The sequence below is a fragment of the Somniosus microcephalus genome, chromosome 4 (genome assembly GCF_052327205.1).
Source record: "Somniosus microcephalus isolate GS21.2 chromosome 4, FLI_Smic_1.0, whole genome shotgun sequence".
Lineage (NCBI taxonomy): Eukaryota > Metazoa > Chordata > Chondrichthyes > Squaliformes > Somniosidae > Somniosus > Somniosus microcephalus.
Window position 1 is genome coordinate 188,255,088 of NC_140990.1, and position 27,947 is coordinate 188,283,034.

The 27,947-nt window shown below is 47.8% G+C and overlaps 1 protein-coding gene across 12 annotated transcripts in view; it reads right to left on the reverse strand.

The window, feature by feature from the left end:
* Window positions 1–1,678: 1,678 nt before the first annotated feature.
* Window positions 1,679–27,947, reverse strand: part of hdac4 (histone deacetylase 4) — a 553,521-nt gene continuing 527,252 nt past the window's right edge. For 11 of the 12 annotated variants that reach the window (XM_085985633.1, XM_085985631.1, XM_085985630.1 and 8 more), the window contains 3 exons: window positions 7,938–8,022; window positions 5,618–5,768; window positions 1,679–5,409 (listed from right to left, as the gene is read on the reverse strand). In XM_085985633.1, the coding sequence (XP_085841759.1) occupies window positions 5,370–5,409; window positions 5,618–5,768; window positions 7,938–8,022 (276 nt within the window). In that variant the 3' untranslated portion in view covers window positions 1,679–5,369. Of the gene's footprint in view, window positions 5,410–5,617; window positions 5,769–7,937; window positions 8,023–27,947 lie in introns of those variants that run through there. The other variant, XM_085985640.1, reaches the window with a different exon arrangement.

Consider the following 27,947-nt stretch of genomic DNA (forward strand, 5'->3'; position numbering starts at 1 on the left):
AGAAGAACTTAATCATGTTGCTGAAGTGCAACTGAAATCAAACAGTTTTAGATCTACTGTACTTTGTGAGGCCTACAAACAGGTCAATCAAAAATGGGAGCGTAGAATGGGACATACTGGGGGTGGGGAATGAAAGGAACTAAAAGCAAAAATATGACTTTCCTACAAAGCTGCCAGACCTCAAACCTTTTGTGAGGCACCCCAAGATGCTGAAGATATGGTTAAGTATTTAGCAATTTCTTATACTTCATCTACTTCTGCATATCTCCATCTATTGGGGTTTTTGTATTTCTTAACTGTCATATATGACAAAAAAGATTTACAAGGATGATACTAGAACTGCAAGGTTATACCCATCAGGGAAGGATAAACAGGCTGGGGCTCTTTTCTCTTGAAAAGAGAAGGGTGAGTGGTGACCTAATAGAGGTCTTTAAAATTATGAAATGTTTTGATAAAGTAGACACAGAGCAGGTGTTTCCACTTGAGGGGAAGAGCAAAACTGGAGGCCATCAATATAAGATAGTCGCCAAGAAATCAAATCGGGAATTCAGAAGAAACTTCTTCTCCCAGAGTGGTGAGAATGTAGAACTTGCTACCACAGGAAGTAGTTGAGGCAAATACCATAGCTGCATTTAAGAGAAAGCTAGATAAGCATATGAGGGAGAAGGGAATAGAGGGTTATGCTGATAAGAGTTAGACAAGGAAGGATGGGAGGAGGCTCGAGTGGAGCATAAACGTCAGCATGGACTGGTTAGGTCGAATGCTTTCTGTGCTGTATATCCGATGTAATTCTATGGAACAAGGAGTTGCATTTATATAGCGCCTTTAATATAGAAAGACATCCCAAAGATATTTCACAGAAGTGTAATCAAAGATTGACACAGAGCCAAAGGAGATATTAAGAGGAGTGACTAAAAGCTTTATGTAAAAGGTGGGTTTTAAGGAGGGTCTTAAAAGGAGAGAGGTGCGAAGAGGTTTAGGGAGGGAATTCCAGAGCTTAGGGCATAAATGGCTGAAGGCACAGCCACCAATGCTGGGGTGAAGGCAGAGGTGGATGGACAAGAAGCCAGAGTTGGAGGAATGCAAAGTTCTCAGAGGGTTATAGAGCTGGGGGTTATAGAGAGAGGGAGGGTGAGGCAATGGAAGAATTTGAACGCAAGGATGAGAATTTTAAATTTGGGGATCTAGGAGCCAATGTAGGCCAGCGAGCACAGGGGTGATGGGAGTGGGACTTGATGTGATTTAGAATACAGGTAGCGAAGTATTGAATGAGCTCAAGTTTATGGAGGGTGGAGAATGAGGTGTGAGCCAGGAGAGCGTTGGAATAGTCAAGTCTGTAGGTGATAGTCTAGAAACCTATTCTTTAGTCCCTGATGAAGTTAAACTGCAGTCAACAAAAAAGGTCAAACTTCAAGACGATAAATTCTTGGTAAGAACTCGGTTGCAAAGAGCTTGCAAACAGTAAGGCTTCACCAATTGCATTTCCAATTTTCAGATACATTCAGAGTACAATTCTGATAGAAAAAAGAAAAATAATTTATTAAAGTAGAAATGTAGATGATTTTTCTCCCTCCTGCTTTGATTAACCAAGTTTGATCAACTTCGAGCTCCACATTTTAGTTCAATAGGAATTAGCAACACAGAACTCACCTAAGAATAAGGAAAACAAGCTTTTAAATGTGATGTTGTAATTAGTTTTATTTACACCACAATAGCAAGTTGTCATAATGTGGTACAAAATACTGGACTCCTAATAAAGTCAAAAATGAAGTCTGTACTGTCAAGGAGATACACCATTGGTCAGTCTGAAAGGCTGACCCATTTCAACAGGCAAATGAAGACCATCAAAAGCTACCACAATAAGGCTATCACCAATAAAGTAGGTCCATACAATAAATCGATTGTGGCTAAAATACAGAAAATCAGTTTACTGGTACTGATAACAATGGTGGTGTCATTTTGAGTGTGGATAGGTACAAAGAAGGTTAAAATATAGTTACAACTTCCATTACTACATACCTGAAATAAAAGTTTTTGGGTGAACAAACTTTAAAACCCCTCTCACTTTTTTCATCCCCTCAAACTGGAAAAGAAAACAAAAGGCGCCTCCACTATGGAGCACAAAATGTAATACACCGTAACGTGATACTTTGCAGTCAATATCAAAACATGTAGGAAAGTGAGGCTGACAGGTAACCATCACTCCTGCTTCGTAACAACAATACCGCCCCCAAAAAAACCTCTCTTTGTAAATATTCATCCACATCGATCACAATACACAACTGCTAAGTGGATTACCGCTACACGATTTATGGTGGCAGAGATAAAGAACAGCTGCGTTGAAAGGTTAACTGTTTATGATCTTAAATACTTAGTCCAGAAAAAAAATTGCTCGTCTCAAAAGGGTTGGCCCCAAGAAGACGCAGGCAGTTAACAGTTTTACAATTTTTTTTTTGCTGCGTGTTCTTAAAATTTTATATGCAGATTATGCAATATTCTACTGGTGTGACACAAGTGCTAGATTTTTTTGTCAAATTTAAGTATCAATTTATAACAGTATTAAAGAGAGTGATATTTGAAGATATTTCAATAAGACAGAGGCATCTCCTTCTGAGGTTTACTAATATATTCATCAGAAAAAAATGTCAAAACCTCATCTGCTGATACCAAGAAGAAAAAAAGCGAAACTCAGTAAGCTGCCCTGGAAATAACTTTATGCGAATTGCGTGCATACCTGTACAGAACAAATGGTATCTCTGCTTGTGGCACATGCAAGCTCACTATCTCCCATTTAATGACAAAAATAAAATACAGTTCAATGCCCCTTAAAAGAAAACAAACAATGGGCCCTCTTAAAACAATGTTTAAATTCACCTTATCAAAAGAAGGAATGACTACATAACTCCACTTATTTAAAGGAATGTTTAACATCAAGAGTAGATGCAAACAGTTTCTTAAAAGTCACAGAATTGATGTGTTAATTGCTTTGCAATCAAACATACATAATCCTATAGAAAGTGTGGAACACTGTCTTAAAGATTACAGCTGGTTATATTTTATGTTGTGTAAATCTGTTTTAAAACAAAAATACAGTAGTGCCCTTATTCAGTGTTGCCAAACATCTCACACACGCACACATGCTCCACATACTCCTCACAGCGCTAAATTCATTAAGCTTCAAGCAACCATTACAAAAGGAGGAATGAAAACCATTTACTCATAGAGAAAAAAGTTACTAGTTAATGACCCCCATGTCAGTTGTCCCATAAATTCCAGGGTGAGCGTGCTTGTGTACATCAACAGATGGTAGGACAGTGCTCCTTCTCCCACACTCCAGCAATAATGCTGTTTTACAACCCAGGCTTCAACCAGCATTAGTCACATTCTGGGGCCAACCCAAGCACCTGCAGAATGGAATCAACCACGGGCCCAGGACCAAGTGCTTCCTACCCCTGTCAATAGCTGATAAGCACAGCTCACAGACCACACCATAAAAGCAATCAGTCTTTGGACAAAAACGCCATCACAACCTTCCTTCTTGGTTTCAGAGTGGAGCAACTGAAAACCTTAATGCTAACTCCCCCTTAGCAAATGGCAGCCTTCTGCAGTGCAACCAATTACAAATATCAAATATAGTATCACTGTAGTATTACTCATATTTAAATGGGTATGATATCACCTTGCAATACTATTCTTACAAGACTTCATTTATAAATCTACTTAGAACAGAACATATAGTAATATACACCAATTGGAATCATTACACAAAGTTTGAACAAGATCCCTCACTCAAAGTACTTCCTCCTGAAAAACTCCAGTACACTTATTTAAGCCATCAGAAAGCTACAGTCCATGTAGGAAAAAAAATAAGGAAAATTAAAATTAGACTGGAACCAAGGAGTAATCACAAAAAAAGTCATAAAAAGAACAGAAGAATTTCACCAAAATATCAGTGGGAAAAGTAACTGGAATTCTCACCAAAAAAGTAATAAAAAACCCCAAGTTATTAGGTCTTATGAAACATGGTTTAAAAACTCGTAAGGATTTCTTTATATAAAAGTAGATATTATTTTGTTAAATGGTTTACCAGGAGTAAAAATAAACACAAATTAAAAAAAAATGCAATGGTTAAGGTAGTTGCCAAGTGACTTAAATGTGTTGGCTGACCACAAACATTCATAGTGAGGTGCTCCTCTAAGTGTCCACAATCCATCTGCTCCCATCTTCAGTAAAAGCCATCATTTCCCCTGTAAGTGCCCACCTAATAAAATCAAACTTGGTCTGCTAAGAAAACATTTGTACATGATTATCTCTCGTACTATTAACAAATTACCTGGTCTTATTGTCAAAAATCCTCTTGTTGTCTAATGGATAACAGATTATTGGTTTATGTTTTCAGTTTCTATTAGAAATGAGGACCACAGAAGTGGAAGTTTGGAAAAAAAATCCTGTATCATGCTTTTGATTAACATTCCAATCTTTAAACATGTTTATCTGTCGCAAGTCAACCTAACACATGCTTTGTTATTGGTTGATTCCCTATACTACTCAGTGTTATATAAACCCAGCATAATAAGTAAAGCAGGTTTTAATGATAACCTGACAATTTCCAACAGTATATCTGCCACTCTGGACTGGCAACTACCTTAAAATAGGTTAGGTTTTGTTTGGAAAAACAGCAAAAATGGTACTCCAACAAGGTATGAAAATCCAGCCAGTGACTGGATCTCTGATTTTTTTTTGCACGCATGCCAGGAAAGACAAGGCTTCTTCACCACCACTTTTCCACATCATTAACAGTGGAGGAATCATTTCCACACTTTAAGGCATTGTTCCTCAATTCAAAAATCAGCAACCATCTGTTGATAAAAAGGCACAAACGCTCATGTCTTCGTAGGGCTTCTTAGCAAACACCCTCTCAGTTCTCTTCCATTCTAGTATAGTCTTTCTCTCCACAGTGTACATGTTTCTCTGAATAATTACTGTACGTCACTTGATTTTGTTGCGATTACAATCAACGCATCTGGACTTGTAGATGGCATGAGATCCTTTGCTAAAGGACAAGAACATTAGAAACAGTGGTTGACTGCCTGAGACAGGAGAACTTTTGAGTAGGTAAACTCAGAGCTTTGAGATTCCATCTCCTCGGTGACTCTGCCAAAGTAAATGCTGGCTGTCCCACAAACCTATTTCAGGAATGGACAGAGAGGTAAAAAAAATCTTTACTTTTTTTATTGCCAGCATTTTGTCCAGTTGTCCTTGGATTCTGGAAGAACACCACAGCAGGACACAGGAGATACAGAATGAAGTCTTGGCAGAGTTAGAGAAATAAAGATATTGTGTGCAAAAGAGAGAACTCCAGCTGGCAACTACATAGGTGGCTCTTCCTCCATGGGTTCATCATCTGGCCTGCAGGAAAGGAAAAGAAAATATTCATGTAACTTACAAACAGTAAAGACAAAGGTTCCTTAGTCACGTTTCTGAACAAGTCCACACACTAGCAAGTTTGTCATAACAAGTGCTGTTTTCCCAAGAAGCTAACACCATCTCCCAGCTATCAACACAGAAACAAGTCTTGTTTACAGTGTCAAGAGTGAGGTATTCCTTCCTGTCTCACCTCTTCTCAGCATCAGATCCTTGTTTAACTCCCATTGACAATGAAGCCATAGCTGTCACTGTGTCAGCTTCTTCCTTATCACACTTTTGGGCCTCTATCAGCGAGTAGCCCACAGTGGAAGAAAAGCGCTGTAGCGACTTCCAGTATTTACCTAAGGATAAATAAAAAATGTCATCAATAAACACAAGCTTTACAGATCTTCTGGTACAGGTCTGTCAGCAAGAAAGATATAAATAAAAAATAGATTTTATTCAAGAATATTTTGTTATTTTAAATGAGTTAATACCTCTTAAATAACAGACAGTGGACTGTCATACAAACAAGCTCAGTGCTTGTCTGCTAATATCACCACTGTAATTTTTAGGCTTACACTTCTGTAATGGGGAAATCGCATTCCCCTATTTACTGTGAATAATTGACGATTGATGTTAGATAGACAAGCTTGGTGGACAGTGAATACAGGGCGAATCCATTCAAATAATTTCACTGGACTCAAACAGATAATATGGGATAGATGTTATAACCAAATGCATTTTTAACACCATAATTTTCACAAGTATTTCAGGTTCTCACCAATAACCATTTTTGTCACATTTGTACAGTAAGAGTGTATTTTAAATGCGATAAAGTCCTTTTTTACAGAAATATTTGAAAGTTTTTTTTCTAAAACTACATTTATTATATGCAGCTGTATCGGGAACTTAAAAAACTGCCCTCTAGTGGAGATATTAATTATTTGCCTTGTAATTTATATATATGTTAAAATAAACTAAGCTAACATTGAAAGTCCTTTTGAGACCAATTTGCAAGTGCTTTGGTTGGTTTCATTTGATGTATGTGTAACATTTCCTTCCCCTACTATAAATTTTTCCATAGCAAGAATAAAAAAAATCTTAGCTGCACTGCCAACACCTATTTAAACAAGCAAGTCTAATCCGAGTTTACAGTGAGAGCGATACTATGTAAACTAAGGGTGCCACAATGTCATTCCTTGTTCTATCTGATGTCAAAGTAAGTTATTGCAGGTTGCTATGCAAATGACATTGCAATATCTTGTTCTCTAGTTTAGTTTTGATTGTTAGGTTGTGGCATCAAGTAGAACAAAACTGAAAGTGCATGATATCAATTTAAAGTTTAATGCGGACAGCTTCTGAAAAGTGAACTGATAGCCAAAAGACTTACTTCTTTAATTTAAATAAGCAAATTTAAATTTTGCTAGTGTGGTAGTACAGGGTGATTGTGGGTGTTACTTTAAAAAAAATGAAATACACAAGGTTTTGTTGATACAATTAAAATAATTTCAAAGCTGTTCAGCTGCCCCAAATGCATGGCTCCCAGTATTTGTCAAGTGTTTAAACCACTTTAGTCTCGATTTTAACTTTTACAACAATTTCTCACTTTAAAACCTTCATAAATCAATTAATTTTTCTATACTTAGAAACACAAGTAATTAAAAATTTTTTTTTTTTTTAATGGTTATTTCTTTTCTTCTGCCCTTCCTCCCAGCATCCCAAATCATTCCCCAGCTGAGAGGGTAGTTACATGACCCTACATGTATATCACTGGCAATCTCACTCGGTACTGCGTGTTAGGAAATGATGAGACTAGGTAACCAGTCTGGATTGACTGTTGCTCAGATTTTCTCCTCTCCCTCTGAAGGGAGCTGGAGAAGAGGTTTATTGCCACCGCATGGGTCAGCTGAGTTTACAGAATCCACACACGGAGGTCATAGGCAGCAAATGGAGCTATATCGCTCCAATATGTACTGGCATGTGCAACTGTAACTCAAGTTACCTTAGCATTTGAGGCAGGTTACAGATCTTCTAAAATATCACTGATATTTCCTGATTATTTTTCAAGTGCTTAGGTTATGGTCAAATGTTTGGAGTATGTCAAACTTCAAGGCTTCAGATAATACAGAAAGAATTTCTCAGCTTTCAGATGCTCATTTAGAACATCCCTTGTAAAATTCGTTCGGACTCGGAGGGGTGAGAACTCAGTCTCGATAGGACACTAAAGGCAGGGAGGGAAGGTCTGGGGCTCATTACTCACTCTTCCAGTGCTGGAGAGAAACAGAGCTTGCTGCCAGATGCTTTATGTATACCAATATTCAGTGACATTCTGTGTGTGCATGACATTATTATATTTAATCTGATTTTTTTTCCTTCCGAAGAAAAGGAAAGCTTTGAAGTTCAACAAAAGTGCGTTTGACCTACCACTAAATCAAATATCTTAAAAGTTAGTTAATTCAATACAGTCAGTCACTGTAACGGATACAACAGCAGAAAATTGGTCTAGTTCTGTTGCTTTCCACACTCACTTTGTATTTCGATTACATTCTCAATGGAGCGAACAGCATTGGGATTTGGTCTTTGCTGCAACACTTCTTGTGTGAATGGCTCAAGCTGAAGAAAAAGAAATTCAAAACTATTAACTCTTTAATTAAAAAATGCAAAATTTCTGTTCCTTTCTTTTCAATAAGTGTACATATGTTTTTAGTAATTTGATGCATGAAATTACAGATGCACATTAACATCGTAAATCTAAATGGGAGCCACAAAATTCATTCTGTACCAAAAGGCTCTGCAGTTTCTAGGTTTGCAGCATGTGTATAGGAGAGAAGAGCAGGACAACTGACAAATATATCCAGGTTCAACAAATTCTAACTTTGAAAAATGGGTGCTTCAAGTTTAACGTACAAAAAAGTTCAGGGGCGAGGGGTCCAAAGGTCCATTCCAACCAAATACTTTTTAGGGAAATCCAACAGTTAAATCTACATCTTCATAATCCAGAAATAAGTTAATTCCTGTCAATGCTCTCATGCATGCACATGGTTTCCAACATCTAATTTTGCTCTTTACAGTTAGTGACAAGGAGTCATAAGATCGTAAGAAATAGGAGCAGGAGTAGGCCATTTGAGCCTGCTCTGCCATTCAATAATATCATGGCTGATCTTCCACCTCAACCTTCACCACGCAGACTGCAGCGGTTCAAGAAGGCAGCTCATCACCACCTTCTCAACAGCAATTAGGGATGGGCAATAAATGCCGGCCTTGCCAGTGACGCCCACATCCCAGGAACGAATTAAAAAAAAACTCCACTTTCCCACACTATCCTCATATCCCTCGATTCCCTTAATATCTATTGAACTCTGTCTTGAATGTACTCTTGAATGTACTCAACGACTGAGCATCCACAGCCCTCTGGGGTAGAGAATTCAAAAGATTTACAACTCTCCGAGTGAAGAAATTTCGCCTTATCTCATTCCTAAATGGGCGACCCCTTATTCTAAGACTGTGACCCCTAGTTCTAGACTCCCCAGCCAGGGGAAACATCCTCCCAGCATCTACCTGGTCAAGCCTTATAAGAATTTTATATCTTTCAATGAGATCACTTCTCATTCTTCTAAATTCTAGGGAATATAGACCTAGTCTCCTCAATCTCTCCTCATAGGACAATCCCCCATTCTAGTAATCAGTCTGGTGAACCTTCGTTGTACTCCCTTATAAGGCAAAGTATATCCTTCCTTAGGTAGGAGACCAAAACTGTACACAGTACTCCAGGTGTGGTCTCTATATAATTGCAGTAAGACCGCTTTACTCTTATATACTCAAAACCTCTTGTAATAAAGGCCAAGATACCATTTGCTTTCCTAATTGCTTGCTGTACCTGCATGTTACCTTTCAGTGATTCGTGTACAAGGACACCCAGGTCCCTCTGAACACCAACATTTCCAATTCTCTCACCATTTAAAAAATACTCTGCTTTTCTATTTTTCCTACCAAAGTGGATAACTTCACATTTCTCCATATTATATTCCATCTGCCAAGTTCTTGCCCACTCACTTAGCCGGTCTATACCCCTTTGCAGCCTCTTTCCATCCTCCTCACAACTTACTTTCCCATCTAGCGTTTTATCGTCAGCAAGCTTGGATATATTACACTCGTTCCCCTCATCCAAGTCATTGATAAAGATTGTAAATAGCTGAGGCCCAGGCACTGATCCTTGCGGTACCCCACTAGTTACAGCCTGGAAACCTGAAAATTACCCATTTATTCCTACTCTCTGTTTTCCCTAATAACAGATTCTAGCCTTTTCCCTACTACTGATGTCAGGCTGGTCTTAATAGTTTTGTTTTCCCTCTCCTTCCTTTCTTGAATAGTGGGGTTACATTTGCTACCCTCCAATCCGCTGGGACAGTTCTAGAATCTAGGGAATTACAGAAGATCAAAACCAATGCATCCACCATCTCCATAGCCACCTCTTTTAAAACCCTAGCATGTAGGCCATCAGGTCCAGGAGATCTGTTAACTTTTAGCCCCATTATTTTCTCTAGTACTATTTCTTTACTAATACTAATTTATTTAAGTTCCCCATTCTCACTAGACCCTTGAATCCCCGCTATTTCCGTAATTTATTTTTGTCTTCTTCCTCCCATGAAGACAGATACAAAGGGCTGAATTTTAATGGGGAAGGCAGGTCAGGATGGGGTGGGGGGAGACTCCGAGGCGGTCGGGAAACCCGGGAGAATAGGTTTCCCACAGGCTCTGCCGAATTTAACGGCGGTGCCTGATTTGCATGAGAAGCCTCTGTTTCCCACTCACAGCCAGGGTGGATAGGCCTGCAGCACTAGACTGCAGAGAGGGGGGAGGGGGGGGATCGAGTGGGGGGCGGCAGAGAGAGAGACGATCAGGGCGGGAAGCATCGAGGCTGGAGCATTTGGGGATTTTGGGGGGGGGGGGGGGGAAGAGAAGCAGGGAAGCAATGATCAAGGCCTGCCTGAGGATCATCGGTGGGGGTAGGGGGTGGAAGGGGAAGAGTCCAGGAAGGCGGTTGGAGGCCTTGTTTGGGGGGGGGGGGGGGGGGAAAGAGGGGGGTCTCCGATCGCGGGGGGGGGGGGGGGGGTTTAAGGCAGGGATCTTGGATCCAGGAGGTAGGTGTAAGGGCACTTAGCTCATGGATGCAGCAGTCCTCGCCTTGCTGTAACTGCCGGGTTTTACGAAGTGTGTAAAACCCAACCAGGTACAGTTGAACACAAAATGGAGGTTATATAAGAGGCTTCTAGCCTCATTATATTTAAATATGCCTCTTGCCTCCTGGCAGTGGGTTGGCTGCCTGACCCCGTCCCTCCGCTCCCAAGCTGCTTCTGTTAAAACTGGAAGTGGGCGGGTTGAGGTCGGGATTCACATTTTGAACACTTTAACTACCCCACCCTCCCAACCCACCCATTTATTTTTAGGTTAAAATTCCCTCCAAAGTATTTGTTTAATGTCTCTGTCATTTCCTTATTATCTGTATCTATATATAAAAGAGTTGGTTTGTCTGTTTGTCCGCTATACACTCAAAAGTTATAGAGCGTACCTACACACATTATATCAAAAGAAAGCTTATCATTAGGGGAGTCTAATAGGCGTATTTACTTTTTGGTCAGACAAAAATTGTTCGGACACTATACAAAAAACGTTCAAAAAAAGGACAAAATCCGCTCATTAGCGGTTGACCAATCCTACCGCTCATTAGCGTTGAGTGACGTGATGGTTGACCAATCCTACGGGGTGGGCGGGGCCTAATCATTCAAACTGCCGTTAGTGCGGGAGTGGGAGCTATGCGGCGGCCATTAAACACCTGCCGGGCCTCAAGCTAAAAAAAATGGTAATGGGGATTAAATGATATGAAATATAGATTTCCAGCAAAAAAAAAAGTTGGTTTTAAAAGGAAAAAAAACTCCATTTGCAAAGGGGACTTGGGCTTTTCCCCCCTCGGCGGTGGATGAGCTGCCTGCAGGCCTTAGGCCTCGAAGCCTCTCCTCGCCAGCCACGCCCGAGCTAGGCACCGCCCGTCCCGCTGGGCCCGATTCCAAACCAGCGGCCCGCGATCGCCGCCATCTTGGTAAAGGCTGGCGGGGCGGGACAGAGCAGAGCGTAGCCATCGCCGCCATCTTGTAAAGGCTGGCAGGGCGGGAGACAGCGAGCGCGTGAACGTCGGCAGCGGCCCGGAGCGGGACCCGAGTTAAGGTGAGTCGGGCTGGGCCTCACGCACTAGGCCGCGCGCGGGCTGGCCCTGATCCGCACATGGGGGCTTCGGGGCACCGCGTCCGGGCTCGGGGGGGGGGGGGGGGGGGAGGAAATCAGGGGGAGGGAGGGGGGGGGGGGGGAGAGGAAATCAGAGGGAGGGAGGGGGAGGAAGGGGGGGAGGGGGAGGGGGGAGGAAATCAGGGGGAGGGAGGGAGGGGGAGGAAATCAGGGGGAGGGGGGGAAATCAGGGGGAGGGAGGGAGGGGGAGGAAAATCATAGGGCGGGAGGGAGGGGGAGGGACAGGAGAGGGGGGGAGGGACAGGAGAGGGGGGGGAGGGACAGGAGAGGGGGGGAGGGACAGGAGGGGGGGGAGGGACAGGAGAGGGGGGAGGGACAGGAGAGGGGGGGGAGGGACAGGAGAGGGGGGAGGGACAGGAGAGGGGGGAGGGACAGGAGAGGGGGGGAGGGACAGGAGAGGGGGGAGGGACAGGAGAGGGGGGGAGGGACAGGAGAGGGGGGGAGGAGAGGGACAGGAGAGGGGGGACAGGAGAGGGGGGGAGAGACAGGAGAGGGGGGGGAGAGACAGGAGAGGGGGGGGGAGGGACAGGAGAGGGGGGGAGGGACAGGAGGGGGGGAGGGACAGGAGAGGGGGGAGGGACAGGAGAGGGGGGAGGGGAGGAGAGAAGGAGGGGGGGAGGGAGAGGAGGAGAGGGAGAGGGGAGGGACAGGAGAGGGGGGGAGGGACAGGAGAGGGGGGACAGGAGAGGGGGGGAGGGGACAGGAGAGGGGGGGAGGGGGGGAGGGGACAGGAGAGGGGGGGGAGAGACAGGAGAGGGGGGGAGAGACAGGAGAGGGGGGGGAGAGACAGGAGAGGGGGGGGGAGGGACAGGAGAGGGGGGGGAGGGACAGGAGGGGGGGAGGGACAGGAGGGGGGGAGGGACAGGAGGGGGGGAGGGACAGGAGGGGGGGAGGGACAGGAGAGGGGGGAGGGACAGGAGAGGGGGGAGGGGAGGAGAGAAGGAGGGGGGGAGGGAGAGGAGGAGAGGGAGAGGGGAGAGGAGGAGAGGGAGAGGGGAGGGACAGGAGAGGGGGGGAGGGACAGGAGAGGGGGGAGGGACAGGAGAGGGGGGGAGGGACAGGAGAGGGGGGGGAGGGACAGGAGAGGGGGGGGAGGGACAGGAGAGGGGGGGAGGGACAGGAGAGGGGGGGAGGGACAGGAGAGGGGGGAGGGACAGGAGAGGGGGGAGAGGGACAGGAGAGGGGGGGAGGGACAGGAGAGGGGGGGAGGGACAGGAGAGGGGGGGAGGGACAGGAGAGGGGGGAGGGACAGGAGAGGGGGGAGGGACAGGAGAGGGGGGGAGGGACAGGAGAGGGGGGGAGGGACAGGAGAGGGGGGGGAGGGACAGGAGAGGGGGGGGGAGGGACAGGAGAGGGGGGGAGGGACAGGAGAGGGGGGGAGGGACAGGAGAGGGGGGGAGGGACAGGAGAGGGGGGGGAGGGACAGGAGAGGGGGGGGAGGGACAGGAGAGGGGGGGAGGGACAGGAGAGGGGGGAGGGACAGGAGAGGGGGGGAGGGACAGGAGAGGGGGGGGAGGGACAGGAGAGGGGGGGAGGAGAGGGACAGGAGAGGGGGGGAGGAGAGGGACAGGAGAGGGGGGGAGGGACAGGAGAGGGGGGGAGGGACAGGAGAGGGGGGACAGGAGAGGGGGGGAGGGGACAGGAGAGGGGGGGAGGGGACAGGAGAGGGGGGGAGGGGACAGGAGAGGGGGGGAGGGGACAGGAGAGGGGGGGAGGGGACAGGAGAGGGGGGGAGGGACAGGAGAGGGGGGGAGGGACAGGAGAGGGGGGGGAGGGACAGGAGAGGGGGGGAGGGACAGGAGAGGGGGGGGACAGGAGAGGGGGGGAGGAGAGGGACAGGAGAGGGGGGGGAGGGGACAGGAGAGGGGGGGAGGGGACAGGAGAGGGGGGGGAGAGACAGGAGAGGGGGGGAGAGACAGGAGGGGGGGGAGGGACAGGAGAGGGGGGGAGGGACAGGAGGGGGGAGGGACAGGAGGGGGGAGGGACAGGAGAGGGGGGGAGGGACAGGAGAGGGGGGGAGGGACAGGAGAGGGGGGAGGGGAGGAGAGAAGGAGGGGGGGGAGAGAAGGAGGGGGGGAGAGAAGGAGGGGGGGAGGGAGAGGAGGAGAGGGGAGGGAGCGGAGGAGAGGGGAGGGAGAGGAGGAGAGGGAGAGGGGAGGGACAGGAGAGGGAGGGAGGGACAGGAGAGGGAGGGAGGGACAGGAGAGGGAGGGAGGGACAGGAGGGGGGGAGGGACAGGAGAGGGGGGGAGGGACAGGAGAGGGGGGGAGGGACAGGAGAGGGGGGGAGGGACAGGAGAGGGGGGAGGGACAGGAGAGGGGGGAGGGACAGGAGAGGGGGGAGGGACAGGAGAGGGGGGAGGGACAGGAGAGGGGGGAGGGACAGGAGAGGGGGGAGGGACAGGAGAGGGGGCGAGGGGAGGAGAGAAGGAGGGGGGAGGGAGAGGAGGAGAGGGAGAGGGGAGGGACAGGAGAGGGGGGGAGGGACAGGAGGGGGGGAGGGACAGGAGGGGGGAGGGAGAGGAGGAGAGGGAGAGGGACAGGAGAGGGAGAGGGGAGGGACAGGGGGGGAGGGACAGGAGAGGGGGGGAGGGACAGGAGAGGGGGGGAGGGACAGGAGAGGGGGGGAGGGACAGGAGAGGGGGGAGGGACAGGAGAGGGGGGAGGGACAGGAGAGGGGGGAGGGACAGGAGAGGGGGGAGGGACAGGAGAGGGGGGCGAGGGGAGGAGAGGGGGGAGGGACAGGAGAGGGGGGAGGGACAGGAGAGGGGGGAGGGACAGGAGAGGGGGGCGAGGGGAGGAGAGAAGGAGGGGGGAGGGAGAGGAGGAGAGGGAGAGGGGAGGGACAGGAGAGGGGGGGAGGGACAGGAGAGGGGGGGAGGGACAGGAGGGGGAGGGACAGGAGGGGGAGGGACAGGAGGGGGGGGAGGGACAGGAGAGGGGGGCGAGGGGACAGGAGAGGGGGGGAGAGACAGGAGAGGGGGGGAGAGACAGGAGAGGGGGGGAGAGACAGGAGAGGGGGGGAGAGACAGGAGAGGGGGGGGAGAGACAGGAGAGGGGGGGAGGGACAGGAGGGGGGGAGGGACAGGAGAGGGGGGGAGGGACAGGAGAGGGGGGAGGGACAGGAGAGGGGGGAGGGGAGGAGAGAAGGAGGGGGGAGGGAGAGGAGGAGAGGGAGAGGGGAGGGACAGGAGAGGGGGGAGGGACAGGAGAGGGGGGGAGGGACAGGAGAGGGGGGGGGAGGGACAGGAGAGGGGGGGAGGGACAGGAGAGGGGGGGAGGGACAGGAGAGGGGGGAGGGACAGGAGAGGGGGGGAGGGACAGGAGAGGGGGGGGAGGGACAGGAGAGGGGGGGAGGAGAGGGACAGGAGAGGGACAGGAGAGGGGGGGGGAGGGACAGGAGAGGGGGGACAGGAGAGGGGGGGAGGGGACAGGAGAGGGGGGGAGGGACAGGAGAGGGGGGGAGGGACAGGAGAGGGGGGGGACAGGAGAGGGGGGGAGGAGAGGGACAGGAGAGGGGGGGAGGAGAGGGACAGGAGAGGGGGGGAGGGGACAGGAGAGGGGGGGAGGGGACAGGAGAGGGGGGGAGAGACAGGAGAGGGGGGGAGAGACAGGAGGGGGGGGGAGGGACAGGAGAGGGGGGGAGGGACAGGAGGGGGGGAGGGACAGGAGAGGGGGGGAGGGACAGGAGAGGGGGGGAGGGACAGGAGAGGGGGGGAGGGACAGGAGAGGGGGGGAGGGACAGGAGAGGGGGGAGGGGAGGAGAGAAGGAGGGGGGGAGGGAGAGGAGGAGAGGGGAGGGAGAGGAGGAGAGGGAGAGGGGAGGGACAGGAGAGGGGGGGAGGGACAGGAGGGGGGGAGGGACAGGAGGGGGGGAGGGACAGGAGAGGGGGGGAGGGACAGGAGAGGGGGGGAGGGACAGGAGAGGGGGGGAGGGACAGGAGAGGGGGGGAGGGACAGGAGAGGGGGGAGGGACAGGAGAGGGGGGAGGGACAGGAGAGGGGGGAGGGACAGGAGAGGGGGGAGGGACAGGAGAGGGGGGAGGGACAGGAGAGGGGGCGAGGGGAGGAGAGAAGGAGGGGGGAGGGAGAGGAGGAGAGGGAGAGGGGAGGGACAGGAGAGGGGGGGAGGGACAGGAGGGGGGGAGGGAGAGGAGGAGAGGGAGAGGGACAGGAGAGGGAGAGGGGAGGGACAGGGGGGGGAGGGACAGGGGGGGGAGGGACAGGAGAGGGGGGGAGGGACAGGAGAGGGGGGGAGGGACAGGAGAGGGGGGAGGGACAGGAGAGGGGGGAGGGACAGGAGAGGGGGGAGGGACAGGAGAGGGGGGCGAGGGGAGGAGAGGGGGGAGGGACAGGAGAGGGGGGAGGGACAGGAGAGGGGGGAGGGACAGGAGAGGGGGGCGAGGGGAGGAGAGAAGGAGGGGGGAGGGAGAGGAGGAGAGGGAGAGGGGAGGGACAGGAGAGGGGGGGAGGGACAGGAGAGGGGGGAGGGACAGGAGGGGGAGGGACAGGAGGGGGGGAGGGACAGGAGAGGGGGGAGGGACAGGAGAGGGGGGAGGGACAGGAGAGGGGGGCGAGGGGGGGAGGGAGAGGAGGAGAGGGAGAGGGAGAGGGGAGGGACAGGGGGGGGAGGGACAGGGGGGGGAGGGACAGGAGAGGGGGGGAGGGACAGGAGAGGGGGGAGGGACAGGAGAGGGGGGAGGGACAGGAGAGGGGGGAGGGACAGGAGAGGGGGGGAGGGACAGGAGAGGGGGGGAGGGACAGGAGAGGGGGAAGGGACAGGAGAGGGGGAAGGGACAGGAGAGGGGGAGGGACAGGAGAGGGGAGGACAGGAGAGGGGGGAGGGACAGGAGAGGGGGGGAGGGACAGGAGAGGGGGGGAGGGACAGGGAGAGGGGGGGAGGGACAGGAGAGGGGGGAGGGACAGGAGAGGGGGGAGGGACAGGAGAGGGGGGGAGGGACAGGAGAGGGGGGGAGGGACAGGAGAGGGGGGGAGGGACAGGAGAGGGGGGGAGGGACAGGAGAGGGGGGGGAGGGAAGAGGAGGGGGGAGGGACAGGAGAGGGGGGAGGGACAGGAGAGGGGGGAGGGACAGGAGAGGGGGGGAGGGACAGGAGAGGGGGGAGGGACAGGAGAGAGGGGGGAGGGACAGGAGAGGGGGGGAGGGACAGGAGAGGGGGGGAGGGACAGGAGAGGGGGGAGGGACAAGAGAGGGGGGGAGGGACAGGAGAAGAGGGGAGGGACAGGAGAGGGGGGGAGGGACAGAGAAAGCAAGAAGGGCTTTCTATGCCATCAAAAAATCAATCCAAATAGAAATTCCAATTAGCATTTGGCTCAAATTTTCAAATCAGTAATTGAACCAATTGCACTCTATGGCAGTGAGGTATGGGGACCCACTAACTCAAGAAGAATTTGCAAAATGGGACAAACACCCAATTGAGATCCTACATGCAGAATTCTGTAAAAGTATCTTCCGGACTCAAAGGAAAACAGTAAACAATGCATGCAGGGCGGAACTAGGCCAATATCCATTAATAATCACTATCCAAAAAAGAGCCACCAAATTTTGGAATCACCTGCAAATGAGCAACCCCCCAATGCTATCACTACGACGCCCTGAAATGCCAAGAGCTGACCATAAAGAAGAATACCCTCAGTCAACTAGTCCTGGGACTCAGTGAAGTAACTACTAACAATACTAACAATAACCAGCCCCAGGACAGTGACAGGGTAACACAAAGAATTCGACCCAACACAATCGTCGCTAAGCAAAAGGAAAAATATCTGACATATTGGGCAGAAACAACAAAAACCCAAAGCAAACTCAATTGCTACTTGGCCCTAAACAGACAATACAACATAGCTGATTACCTGACCATGGTAAAGAATAACAAACTGAGAAGAACCTTGACAAGGTACAGACTTAGCGAACATAGCCTAGCGATCGAAAAAGGCAGACACAGGCAGCCAAGAGAAGGCAGTCAGGAGTAGTGGAGACAGAGAGGCACTTCCTCACAGCCTGTGGAAAATATCAGGGCATCAGGGAGAATTTCTACCAAAAATTCTCACAAATATGCCCTGAATTCAGAAATCTGAATGACAACCAAAAACTCCCATTCCTACTGGGAAAGGAGAGAAGCTGTGTAACACTGGCGGCACACTATGTTACAGCTTGCCATGAACAGAGGGGACAACCAGTAAACTAAGAAAATATATATAAACAATGCGAATGTATATTTATACACTCAGGGATATACCTGTTTATACACTGTATGAATAGAACTGTGTTTATGTGCTCAACCATAAATGTATTTTGATGCTTTGGCAACATAAGATGTAACTTATCATGCCAATAAAGCGATTTGAATTGTGAATTGTGACAGGAGAGGGGGGGAGGGACAGGAGAGGGGGGGGAGGGACAGGAGGGGGGGAAGGGACAGGAGAGGGGGGGAGGGACAGGAGAGGGGGAGGGGAGGAGAGAAGGAGGGGGGGAGGGAGAGGAGGGGGGGAGGGAGAGGAGGAGAGGGGAGGGAGGGAGAGAGAGTAAAGCAGGGACAGGGGGAGGGAGAGAGAGGGAGAGGGGGAGGCAGAGAGAGGGAGAGGGAGAGCAGAGGGGGAGGGAGGGAGAGCAGAGGGGGAGGGAGGGAGAGCAGAGGGGGAGGGAGGGGGGAGAGCAGAGGGGGAGGGAGGGGGGAGAGCAGAGGGGGAGGGAGGGGGGAGAGCAGAGGGGGAGGGAGGGGGGAGAGGAGAGGGGAGGGAGAGGGGGAGGGAGGGAGAGGGGCAGGGAGGGTGAGGAGAGGGGGGAGGGAGGGAGGTAGGTAGAGGAGAGGGGGAGGGAGAGGAGAGGGGAGGGAGGTAGGGAGAGGAGAGGGGAGGGAGGGAGAGAGAGTAAAGCAGGGAGAGACAGCAGGAGGGAGAGAGAGAGGGTGAGGGAGGGAAAGAGTGAGGGGGTGGGTGAGGGAGGGAAAGAGTGAGGGGGTGGGAGAGGGAGGGAGAGCTCGCCTTCTTCCTTCCTTCGCAGGGGTTCATCGGGCAAGGCCTGAGGCGCTCCTCCACCCCCCCTTCTCGCCAGGCTAATCCCGAACTAAATCCAGCAGTCTGTCTCGCTCTTGCCCCCCGTCTCTCTCTTCTCCCCCCAGTCTTTCTCTCTCTCTCTCTCTTCTCCCCCCAGTCTCTCTCTCTCTCTCTCCCCCCCAAGTCTGTATATAATAAAAAATTATTTCTACTTTTTTCATAACATGCCCTCAAAAAACCCTCGGCACCACCGGGCACTCCAGCTCGTAAAGTTATATGCAAGCATAGTCAATACAGATTCATTTTTATTCACCTCTTTATTGCATTTGGAGTTTTTTTTGCACTTTAAAAATGTGATACACAAGCAGTTTTTAGAGACAAAGCCAGGAACTATAATGCTGAATGACTTCACTTATTGTACACTGCTTTTGTTGGAGCATTGATGCTCCAATGGTCAGTGCTACTACACCAACTCCTTTTTGTAATTTTTTTCTTGAACGGAAAAATAGAAGTAATATTTGAGAAAGCCAAGAAGTCTTGAATCTCCAAAGTCTTATCAACAAATGGACAAGTTCTACATATTTATAGATCTTCGTATGCCATTATTATATTCCAGGAAAACATACAATAGGAAATTAAAATTAGTTAATTGTTCATGTTGCAAGACAATGAACAAGAGACTCTCCTCAACCCTTTCACCACTACAGTGTTCATTCTTTTCCTTCATAATGGGTTATTTTCATACTACCTTTTGCATTATGTTCTGCATCATAAAGAGCAACATACCGGAAGCACAAAACACAGGGAACACGGTTGCAACCCTTCGGTTAATTATTTTGTTTGCTGAAAAGGCATTAATGTAGTCGACTTACTTATGAGAAGTCAAAATCTGGAATGGCTCTGGGACAGTTGTATCCCCACTGCGCTTGGAAGCAATTCCAGAGAGGCAAGAGGCAGCTCTGATGGATGCAATTCAGATGAACTTGAATCAGCTCCCACATTACAGACTTCTACATGGCAGCTATCCATCATTTATGGTGAGCTGAAAAGGCATGGGATTATCGTGCACAAATTTTTTTTTGAGAATCCTAGGATAGACAATACCTGAATTTACTTCAGGTTTATACTTCAATAAAAACTTCACTCAGTCTGGGATCAAATCCAAGTGACTTTTAATTGAATAGGGGTGGTGGGGGGTGAAGGTTAGCTTTTCATCATTTCTATAGGTTAGGCCAGCTACCCTGTATCAAGGGTAAGATTTTATCTGAGTATTGGAGGATCAAAATGTTCTGTGGAAATGTTTTCATTTAGCTGGTGCTGTTCCTTATAATGCGCAATTTTCAGAAAAAACAAGGCACAAGACACACATAAAAAGCTATTTCAAATCATTCATGCCAATTTATATTTTGGACTCCGCATACAACACACTTGGAATGTTTTGATATGAAATCAACCCCTAACTTCATGCATGTAATTGTGTAAAGAATATATAATATTAAATTAAAAAGTCATCATTCCCTCTGAGCCTACTCAGACTTCATCACAAAACAGGATCATATCAGGATGATTCATTATGTTCCATCCCATTTTCTTTTCACAAACCAGAGAAGGAAAGGAGTCAATCACATCAGTCATGTGTCTTATTTGAAATACAAAATTATTGGTAAAATCTATCAAAGGGACCCTATAAAACATTTTCATATTTCTTTTTTAAATAATGAGTAATTTCATCCAGAGGCATGAGATCTATCCAAGTGTTCATCTACTGAGGGCACACCAGAAGATCATGAACATTTCCAATTCAATAAATTCACTTTCCTAGCTGCAATAAGCACACATTGTCTGGCAGTTTAACTGTGTGTGTGTGTGTGTGTGTGTGTGTGTGTGTGTATATCAAATGCTAGTTCTGCTCTGAGTTCTAGCAGAAATTACGCTGGTGTTAAATTCAAGTGGATAGTTGTAGCTCTTCAAATTATTTGCCTTATTCTAGGTCCAAAATGATTCTGGAACAAATCCAAAGCAAATAGAAACAGGTATTTTTTCCCCAAATTCCACCTACAACTGCTTTTTCCCTCCCTCAGTTAAAAAATACAACGAAAAATAAAATCAAGGTAGAAATTCAAGGTTATCACAGCTCAGCAACCAATCTGGTAGAATGAAATATATACAGATGTACGTACACATTTTAAAAAGGCACGTCAAAGGGTTAAGCACACAATCTTTTGTGATTAATTTTCCTTCTGTTGCAGGATTACATTTTTTTCCACATGAAAGCCCTTGTAATGCCAAAATTTCATTGTAAAGGAATTCAGAATTTAAACAAGAAGCTGTATGTTCCAAAATGTTCTGCACATGCTTATGCTGGAAACATGCTAACCTACTTTACTCCTGTGCCAGGAGGAAATAATGTGCGTTAATAACTATGAAAAAGATATGGTATAGCTTACAGTCTGGATTGAGATACTCTGTAATCTAACTGTGGCCTGATACTTAGCATGATCAAACACTTGACTCTGGGCTGTTTTGATCCCTAACCCCTCTTTCATAAAATACTATATTTAATCCATCAAAGACCAATTTTGTTTCCCTTTTTGCTAAAAGAATTATTAGCATAGGATTTAGGAGCCAAGACTTACACCATCTCCCTTTCAGCTGCAGAAAATAAAACTGCAGAGTTAAAATGAAGAACAAATGCTCTCTGAACTGATGTTTATTTTGTGAGAGTTCGAAAAGGAAGTGAACAAATGCTGCAGAGAACACAGGCGTCGTCTTGTTCAAAGATATGTTGTAGCCTACAGTCGCCTTGTTCAAACACTTCATGCCACTGCCAGCAATAGCAAGTAGTATTTGTCAGGTCAGAGTAATAATGTCTCCTCTGCGTTTCTGTTTCACAAGGCCAGGCTTCTGGTGAGGTCAAGGAAACTCCAGTTAACATTTCATCACAGTTTTTTCCACATGCCAATTTGATCAATTTTCCACGGTCCCAGCTGCCGCACGTATCTATACACGTGTGGCGACGTCTACTGACATTCTTCCATTTTACAAGCAGACACCAGGACTAATGTTTGAAATTCCAGTGCTCTCACCACTGAGATGTGGCAGCCTGACAAACCCAAATGTCTGATTTCCCTCTTCCTCCCCCCCTCTTCTTCTAGCACTGGTCCGGATATTCAGCAGTCAGTGAAAAACCCTTGCACAATTTACAAAACTCCCCCATCAAAACAGCTTTAATGTTTCTAAGGAATCGGCAGCAAATATTAACTCTAAGTGCACAGACCGAATGTAAACACAAATAAAACCACTTGCCAAGTCAGTGATACAGGCCTGTGCAAATCTGGAACTCTCCCGATATTGTGTAACTATAGCTCAGTACCTTCTTATAGGAGCTGTATTTCTCTACTCAGTCCCTTTGATCTCACTTTGCTCTGTTCGGTAAACTTCCATTATACTGTATTTCAGTCCAGCAGTGATTGTTATTCAGTTCAAACTGTGACATTACAGGTTGCATCTACACATTTCACTGAATGTGGGAGCCACACGGGACACTTGTAGCCAACTGTGTAGTCTCACTGATTTCCTCTAGTTTGGCTGTCTTTGTAATTCTGATTAATCTGACAAATTTAATTACATTTCTAACACTTTTTCTTGAAAATTATTCTTCAGCCTCCCGCTTAGGCAGGAGCTGGTAGAGCCTGCATCGAGAGCTCATGATAATGCTTGGTTAAGCTCATGTGTTGGGAGTGCCACAGAGATTGGGGGCATGGAAGGAGAGGGCAGCCAAGGCCACCATTAATACATTTTTTGGCAGGCCTCCATTCCAGCTGCATAAGAACATAAGAAACAGGAGCAGGAGTAGGCCATTTGGCCCTTCGAGCCTGCTCCGCCATTCAATAAGATCATGGCTGATCTTCCGCCTCAACTCCATTCACCGGCCCTATCGCCATATCCCTTGATGCCCTTATTGTCAGAAATCTATCGACTTCTGTTTTGAATATACCCAATGACTGAGCTTCCACAGCCTTATGGGGTAGAGAATTCCAAAGATTCACCACCCTCTGTGTGAAGAAATTTCTTCTCATCTCAGTCCTGAATGGCCTACCCTTTATCCTGAGGCTGTGGCCCCTGGTTCTAGACTCCCCAGCCAAGGGAAACATTCTCCCAGCATCCACCCTATCAAACCCTGTAATAATTTTGTATGCTTCAATGAGATCCCCTCTCATTCTTCTGAATTCAAGCGAATACAGGCCTAGTTTACTCAATCTCTTCTCATACAACAGTCCCGCCATCCCAGGAATCAATCTGGTGAACCTTTGTTGTACTCCCTCTATGGCAAGTATATCCTTCCTTGGGTAAGACCACCAAAATTGTACACAGTACTCCAGTTGTGGTCTCACCAAGGCCCTATATAATTGGTGCAAGACTTCTTTACTCCTGTACTCAAATCCTCTTGTAATGAAGGCCAGCATACCATTTGCCTTCCTAATGGCTTGCTGCACCTGCACATTCACTTTCAGTGACTCATGCACAAGGACACCCAGGTTCCTTTGAGCATCTGCATTCCCCAATCTTTCACCACTTAGGAAATACTCTGCCTTTCTGTTTTTTCTACCTTTCACATTTATCCACATTATATTCCATCTGCCATATTCTTGCCCACTCACTGAGCCTGTCGCGATCCCCTTGAAGCCTCTTCACATCCTCTTCACAACTGACACTGCCACCTAGCTTTGTATCATCAGCAAATTTAGAAATGTTACATTTAGTCCCCTCATCCAAATCATTGATATAGATTGTGAATAGCTGGGGCCCAAGCACCGATCCTTGCGGTACCCAACTAGTCACAGCCTGCCATCCTGAAAAAGACCCGTTTATCCCTACTGTTTGTTTTCTGTCTGTTAACCAATTCTCAATCCATGCTAGTATATTACCCCCAATTCCATGTGCCCTAACTTTGTTCACCAACCTCTTGTGTGGGGCCTTATCGAAGGCCTTCTGAAAATCCAAATACACCCCCTTTGTCTACTCTACTAGTTACATCCTCAAAGAACTCCAATAGGTTTGTTAAACAGGATTTCCATTTCATAAATCCATGTCGAGTCTGCCCAATCTTACGATTAGTTTCCAAGTGCCCAGTTATTGCATCCTTTATAATAGATTCCTGCATTATGGGATGAACCCCTAATTTAAATACATTCTGCAGCCTTAAGGAGCCTTGTGCCTGGTTGGTGTGCAGGCTCCTACCTCATTGGGCCCGCCTACATTGGTGTGCATTGAGACGATCGGACACGAAGTAAGCTACTGTATCATCAGTCACGGGTCACATCGGCACAATGGCCACTAGGACGATACCTGTACCCAGGGCATCTATAGCCATCTACAATCACTACTTTCAGGTGCAGAGTTAAATAGGGGAGTGGGTGGGAGTAAAGTAGATGTTTAAAAAGCAAACAGATTTTTATTAAAAAAATATCACTCATATTTGAGCTGACTGAAGGGAACTTTTTCAATGAGATTAAGGCCGGAATTTTAATCTGGAGGCGAGTTGGAAGGAGGGGTGCTCAGAAGCGGTTGGGAAACCTGGGAGAACAGGTTTCCCACATTTGAGACCTCTGTTGGCGAGGCTGGCTGGAGGTAGGTAGGCCTGTGGCACTAGACTGCAGAGAGGAGGGAGGGATCGGGTGGGGGACAGAACATTGAAGGGGGCTGGAGAATGATCAGGGGGGCGGGGGGAGGTCGGAGTCCTGGGGGTGGGGGGGAGAGAGGGGAGAATCAGAAAATCAGAGGCTGGGGGGGGGGGGGGGGGCAGGAAAAACGGAGGCTGGGGGTGGGCTTATGGAGACCTCATGGGGGGGTATCCGATCGTGGGGGGTGGGTTAGGCAGGGACCCCTGGATCCAGGAGGCAAATGTAAAGACACTTACCTCCTGGATCCTGCAGTCCTCGCCTTCCATTAGCTGTCTGGTTCCTCGAGGTTTGCGAAACCCGATCAGCCACCGTTAATTTTAAATGGTGGTTAAATCTGAGGCACGCCAGCCTCATTATAATATTTAAATGGGAGCAGGTTGGCTGCCTGCCCCCGTTAAAACCGGAAGTGGGTGGGTTGGAGGCGGGTTCTGGTCGGGATTCAGATTTTTAACACTAACTTCCCACCTGACCCCAACCCACCCATTTTTGGGGGATAAAATTCCCCTCTAAGTGTCCCTCAAACATTTAATTGTTTTATTTGCAATGTTTGTTGTGAAATGCATGTAATCTGTCACACAAGTGGAAACATACTGGAGTTATCAATAGAATGGTGCAATGCTCCACATGCACACAACCTCCTTGATCAATCAACCATGCTGCCTCTGTGCAAACCTATATTATCCATTTATATGTTGCGGCATTACACTTGGAAGTAGATTTTACAGAGCTTGAACAGTTTGGGCTGTACTGGCCATCTTTCATATCCATATGTATCAGACAATAATCATATTCCTTGAAGATAGTTTATATGAAAAGATTTACTTATAGCAGATACAACTGTTAGCAATACATCAAAAATATTTTTATATTTCTTGAATTCGGAGTATATAGTTATAGCCTTAGTCTGGAAAAATACCACACACTAAAAATGTTAATTATTATTCATAATTAGCAGATGATGTATGAATATGTATAGCTCTGTACCAGTTCTGTACTAAACCGGAGGGTGAGATATATATATATATAAGCACAATTACACATAGACTGAACTGCTTTTGAATGGCTAGAATGTCTACCTTTGAATGGCGGCATTCAAGAGATGCTTAAAGTAAAAAAAGTTCTGCAATAATACTGTACGCCACTTAAATGAACACATACACAAAAAATTAAACATGAACTTCAAATAGTAAACATCAGTGGTTGGCTTAAGTGTTTGTATGCAATACTTTTCAAAACTGACAGAAGTAGTTGAACATCTGGTTGCACATCTGTGTAAACTTGCTGTTAAACATTCTGTAATAGTGCAGCTTAGAGACCAAATGTGATGCACGATATTCATCTTTAGAGAAAGGGCCTTATTTTTTAAATATATATATTACAGCTTCTAACCACTTAGATAAAATGCATGGTACACAATGGCCCAGTAATTCCGTTCCAAACGTGTGAGTACGGTCGGGGTACTCACGCGTCTGGCCGGAGGAAATGCCGGTTTTCAGCATGCACAGCGCATGCGGGGAAAACCGGCATTTCCTGTCCTCTGAACGAAGGGGTTCAGAGGCACAGCGCGTGCGACTGCACAGGCAGCGCGTGTGCAGTGAACTTCGTCGATTTCATTCATGGATTCGGTGAGGGCAAGTCCTGACAACTTACACATGAAAAAAGCATGAGTAAAGTTGCTCCAGAGGCTGCGGAGGAAGATATTTCTTATCGTGGAGCTTCTGAAAGGCAATATTTTTGTTTGGGAAAGGGAGGAGAGTTATTTTAAGAAATGATGAGGTAAGTTATAAAGTTTAATTTTTTTCAGTACTGTAGGTAGAAGGAGCAATTGTGGCTGTGTGAATTGAATTTGCTATGTTTATTAAATGTGAAAATGACTGTTCTAAAATGAGTAATGTAACATTTCCAACATTTTTAAGAAAGAAACTGTTCATCAGTAATATATTCTTTTAAGTAATTATGTATGTATGTCCGTATATATTCCTTTATGTATATGTATATATTCCTTTACTTATGTGTATGAATGTATGTATTTAATTATGATTTTCCAATAAGTTACTTTCTCTGAAAGTCATAATTAAATACATACATTCATACACATAAGTAAAGGAATATATACATACATATACGCAAAGGAATATATACAGACATACATACATAATTACTTAAAAGAATATATTACTGATGAAAAGTTTCTTTCTTAAAAATGTTGGAGTCATTTTCACATTTAATAAACACAGCAAATTCAATTCACATAGCCACAATTGCTCCTTCTACCTACAGTACTGAAAACCCGTTTTAAAAAACAAAAATAAACTTTAAAACTTACCTCAGCATTTCTTAAAATAACTTTCCTCCCTTTCCCCAAACAAAAATATTGCCTTTCAGAAGCTCCACGATAAAATATATCTTCCTCCGCAGCCTCTGGAGCAACTGTACTCATGCTTTTTTCATGTGCAAGTTGTAAGGACTTAACCTCACTGAAAGCATGAATGAAACCGGCGAATTTTACTGTGCACGCGCTGCCTGTGCAGTCGCATGCGTTCTGCCTCTGAACCCCTTCGTTCAGAGGACAGGAAATGCCAGTTTTCCCCGCATGCGCTGTGCATGCTGAAAAGCGGCATTTCCTCCGGCCAATACGCGCGAGTACCCCGACCGTACTCACGCGTTTGAAACGGAATTACTGGGCCAACATTTTACATGTCAATAAAATGAAAAATTTAACAATTGCACGATTTGCCCCCTCGCATCTGCGACTGAGGGTCCAAGGAGGTGCATTGCGCAAGAGGTCATCGTCGTACGTATCCTCACACTGTTCCCTTTCGGGAACTGTATGAAGTGGTGGAAGGATTTCTGGCCACGTTAACGCTCCTTCCGTGACCATAACCATCTTCATACCAGCCATTAGGGTGGTTAGTCCTATGGCGTGAGGGTTTTACGGGCTCCCACAACCCATCTGGGGGGGGGGGGGCCACCCACACCCGCAGACACAAGTATCCCGCTGGATGTCCACCCAGAATTTATAGTTGGAGCTCCGACTCCACTTGCCGGGACTGTCTGGAGCGGGGCTCGAAACCCTACTCCTTCTGGCCCAGCGGCGGGGATGCTTACCGCTACGCAAAAGGCCCACTCCGCGCAAAAGGTGACACCCATATGTTTCCTGCGCCTTTTCCCTCCCCGTGACTGGAGCCCTATGCTGCCACTTGAAAGACCAAGCTATCATCTGTCCTTTTTGCGGCGCCTTGGCCTTCTCATTACCAATGATGAGCAGGCGCTGCGCCTCCACCTCGTTGAGGAGATTGCCGAGGTCATCATCAGTTCAATTGTGAGTTCTTTTAATGCCGTGAATTGTGCTCATTCCAGCCATTTCACGTTGCTAATCTGAGTGGGCCTTTGGCGTAGCGGTAGCATCCCCGCCGCTGGGCCACACGGCGTAGGGTTTCTAACCCCGCTCCAGATAGTCCCGGCAAGTGGAGTCGGAGCTCCGGCTCTAAATTCTGGGTAGACATCCAGTGGGATATTTGCGTCCGTGGGTGTGGGTGGCCCC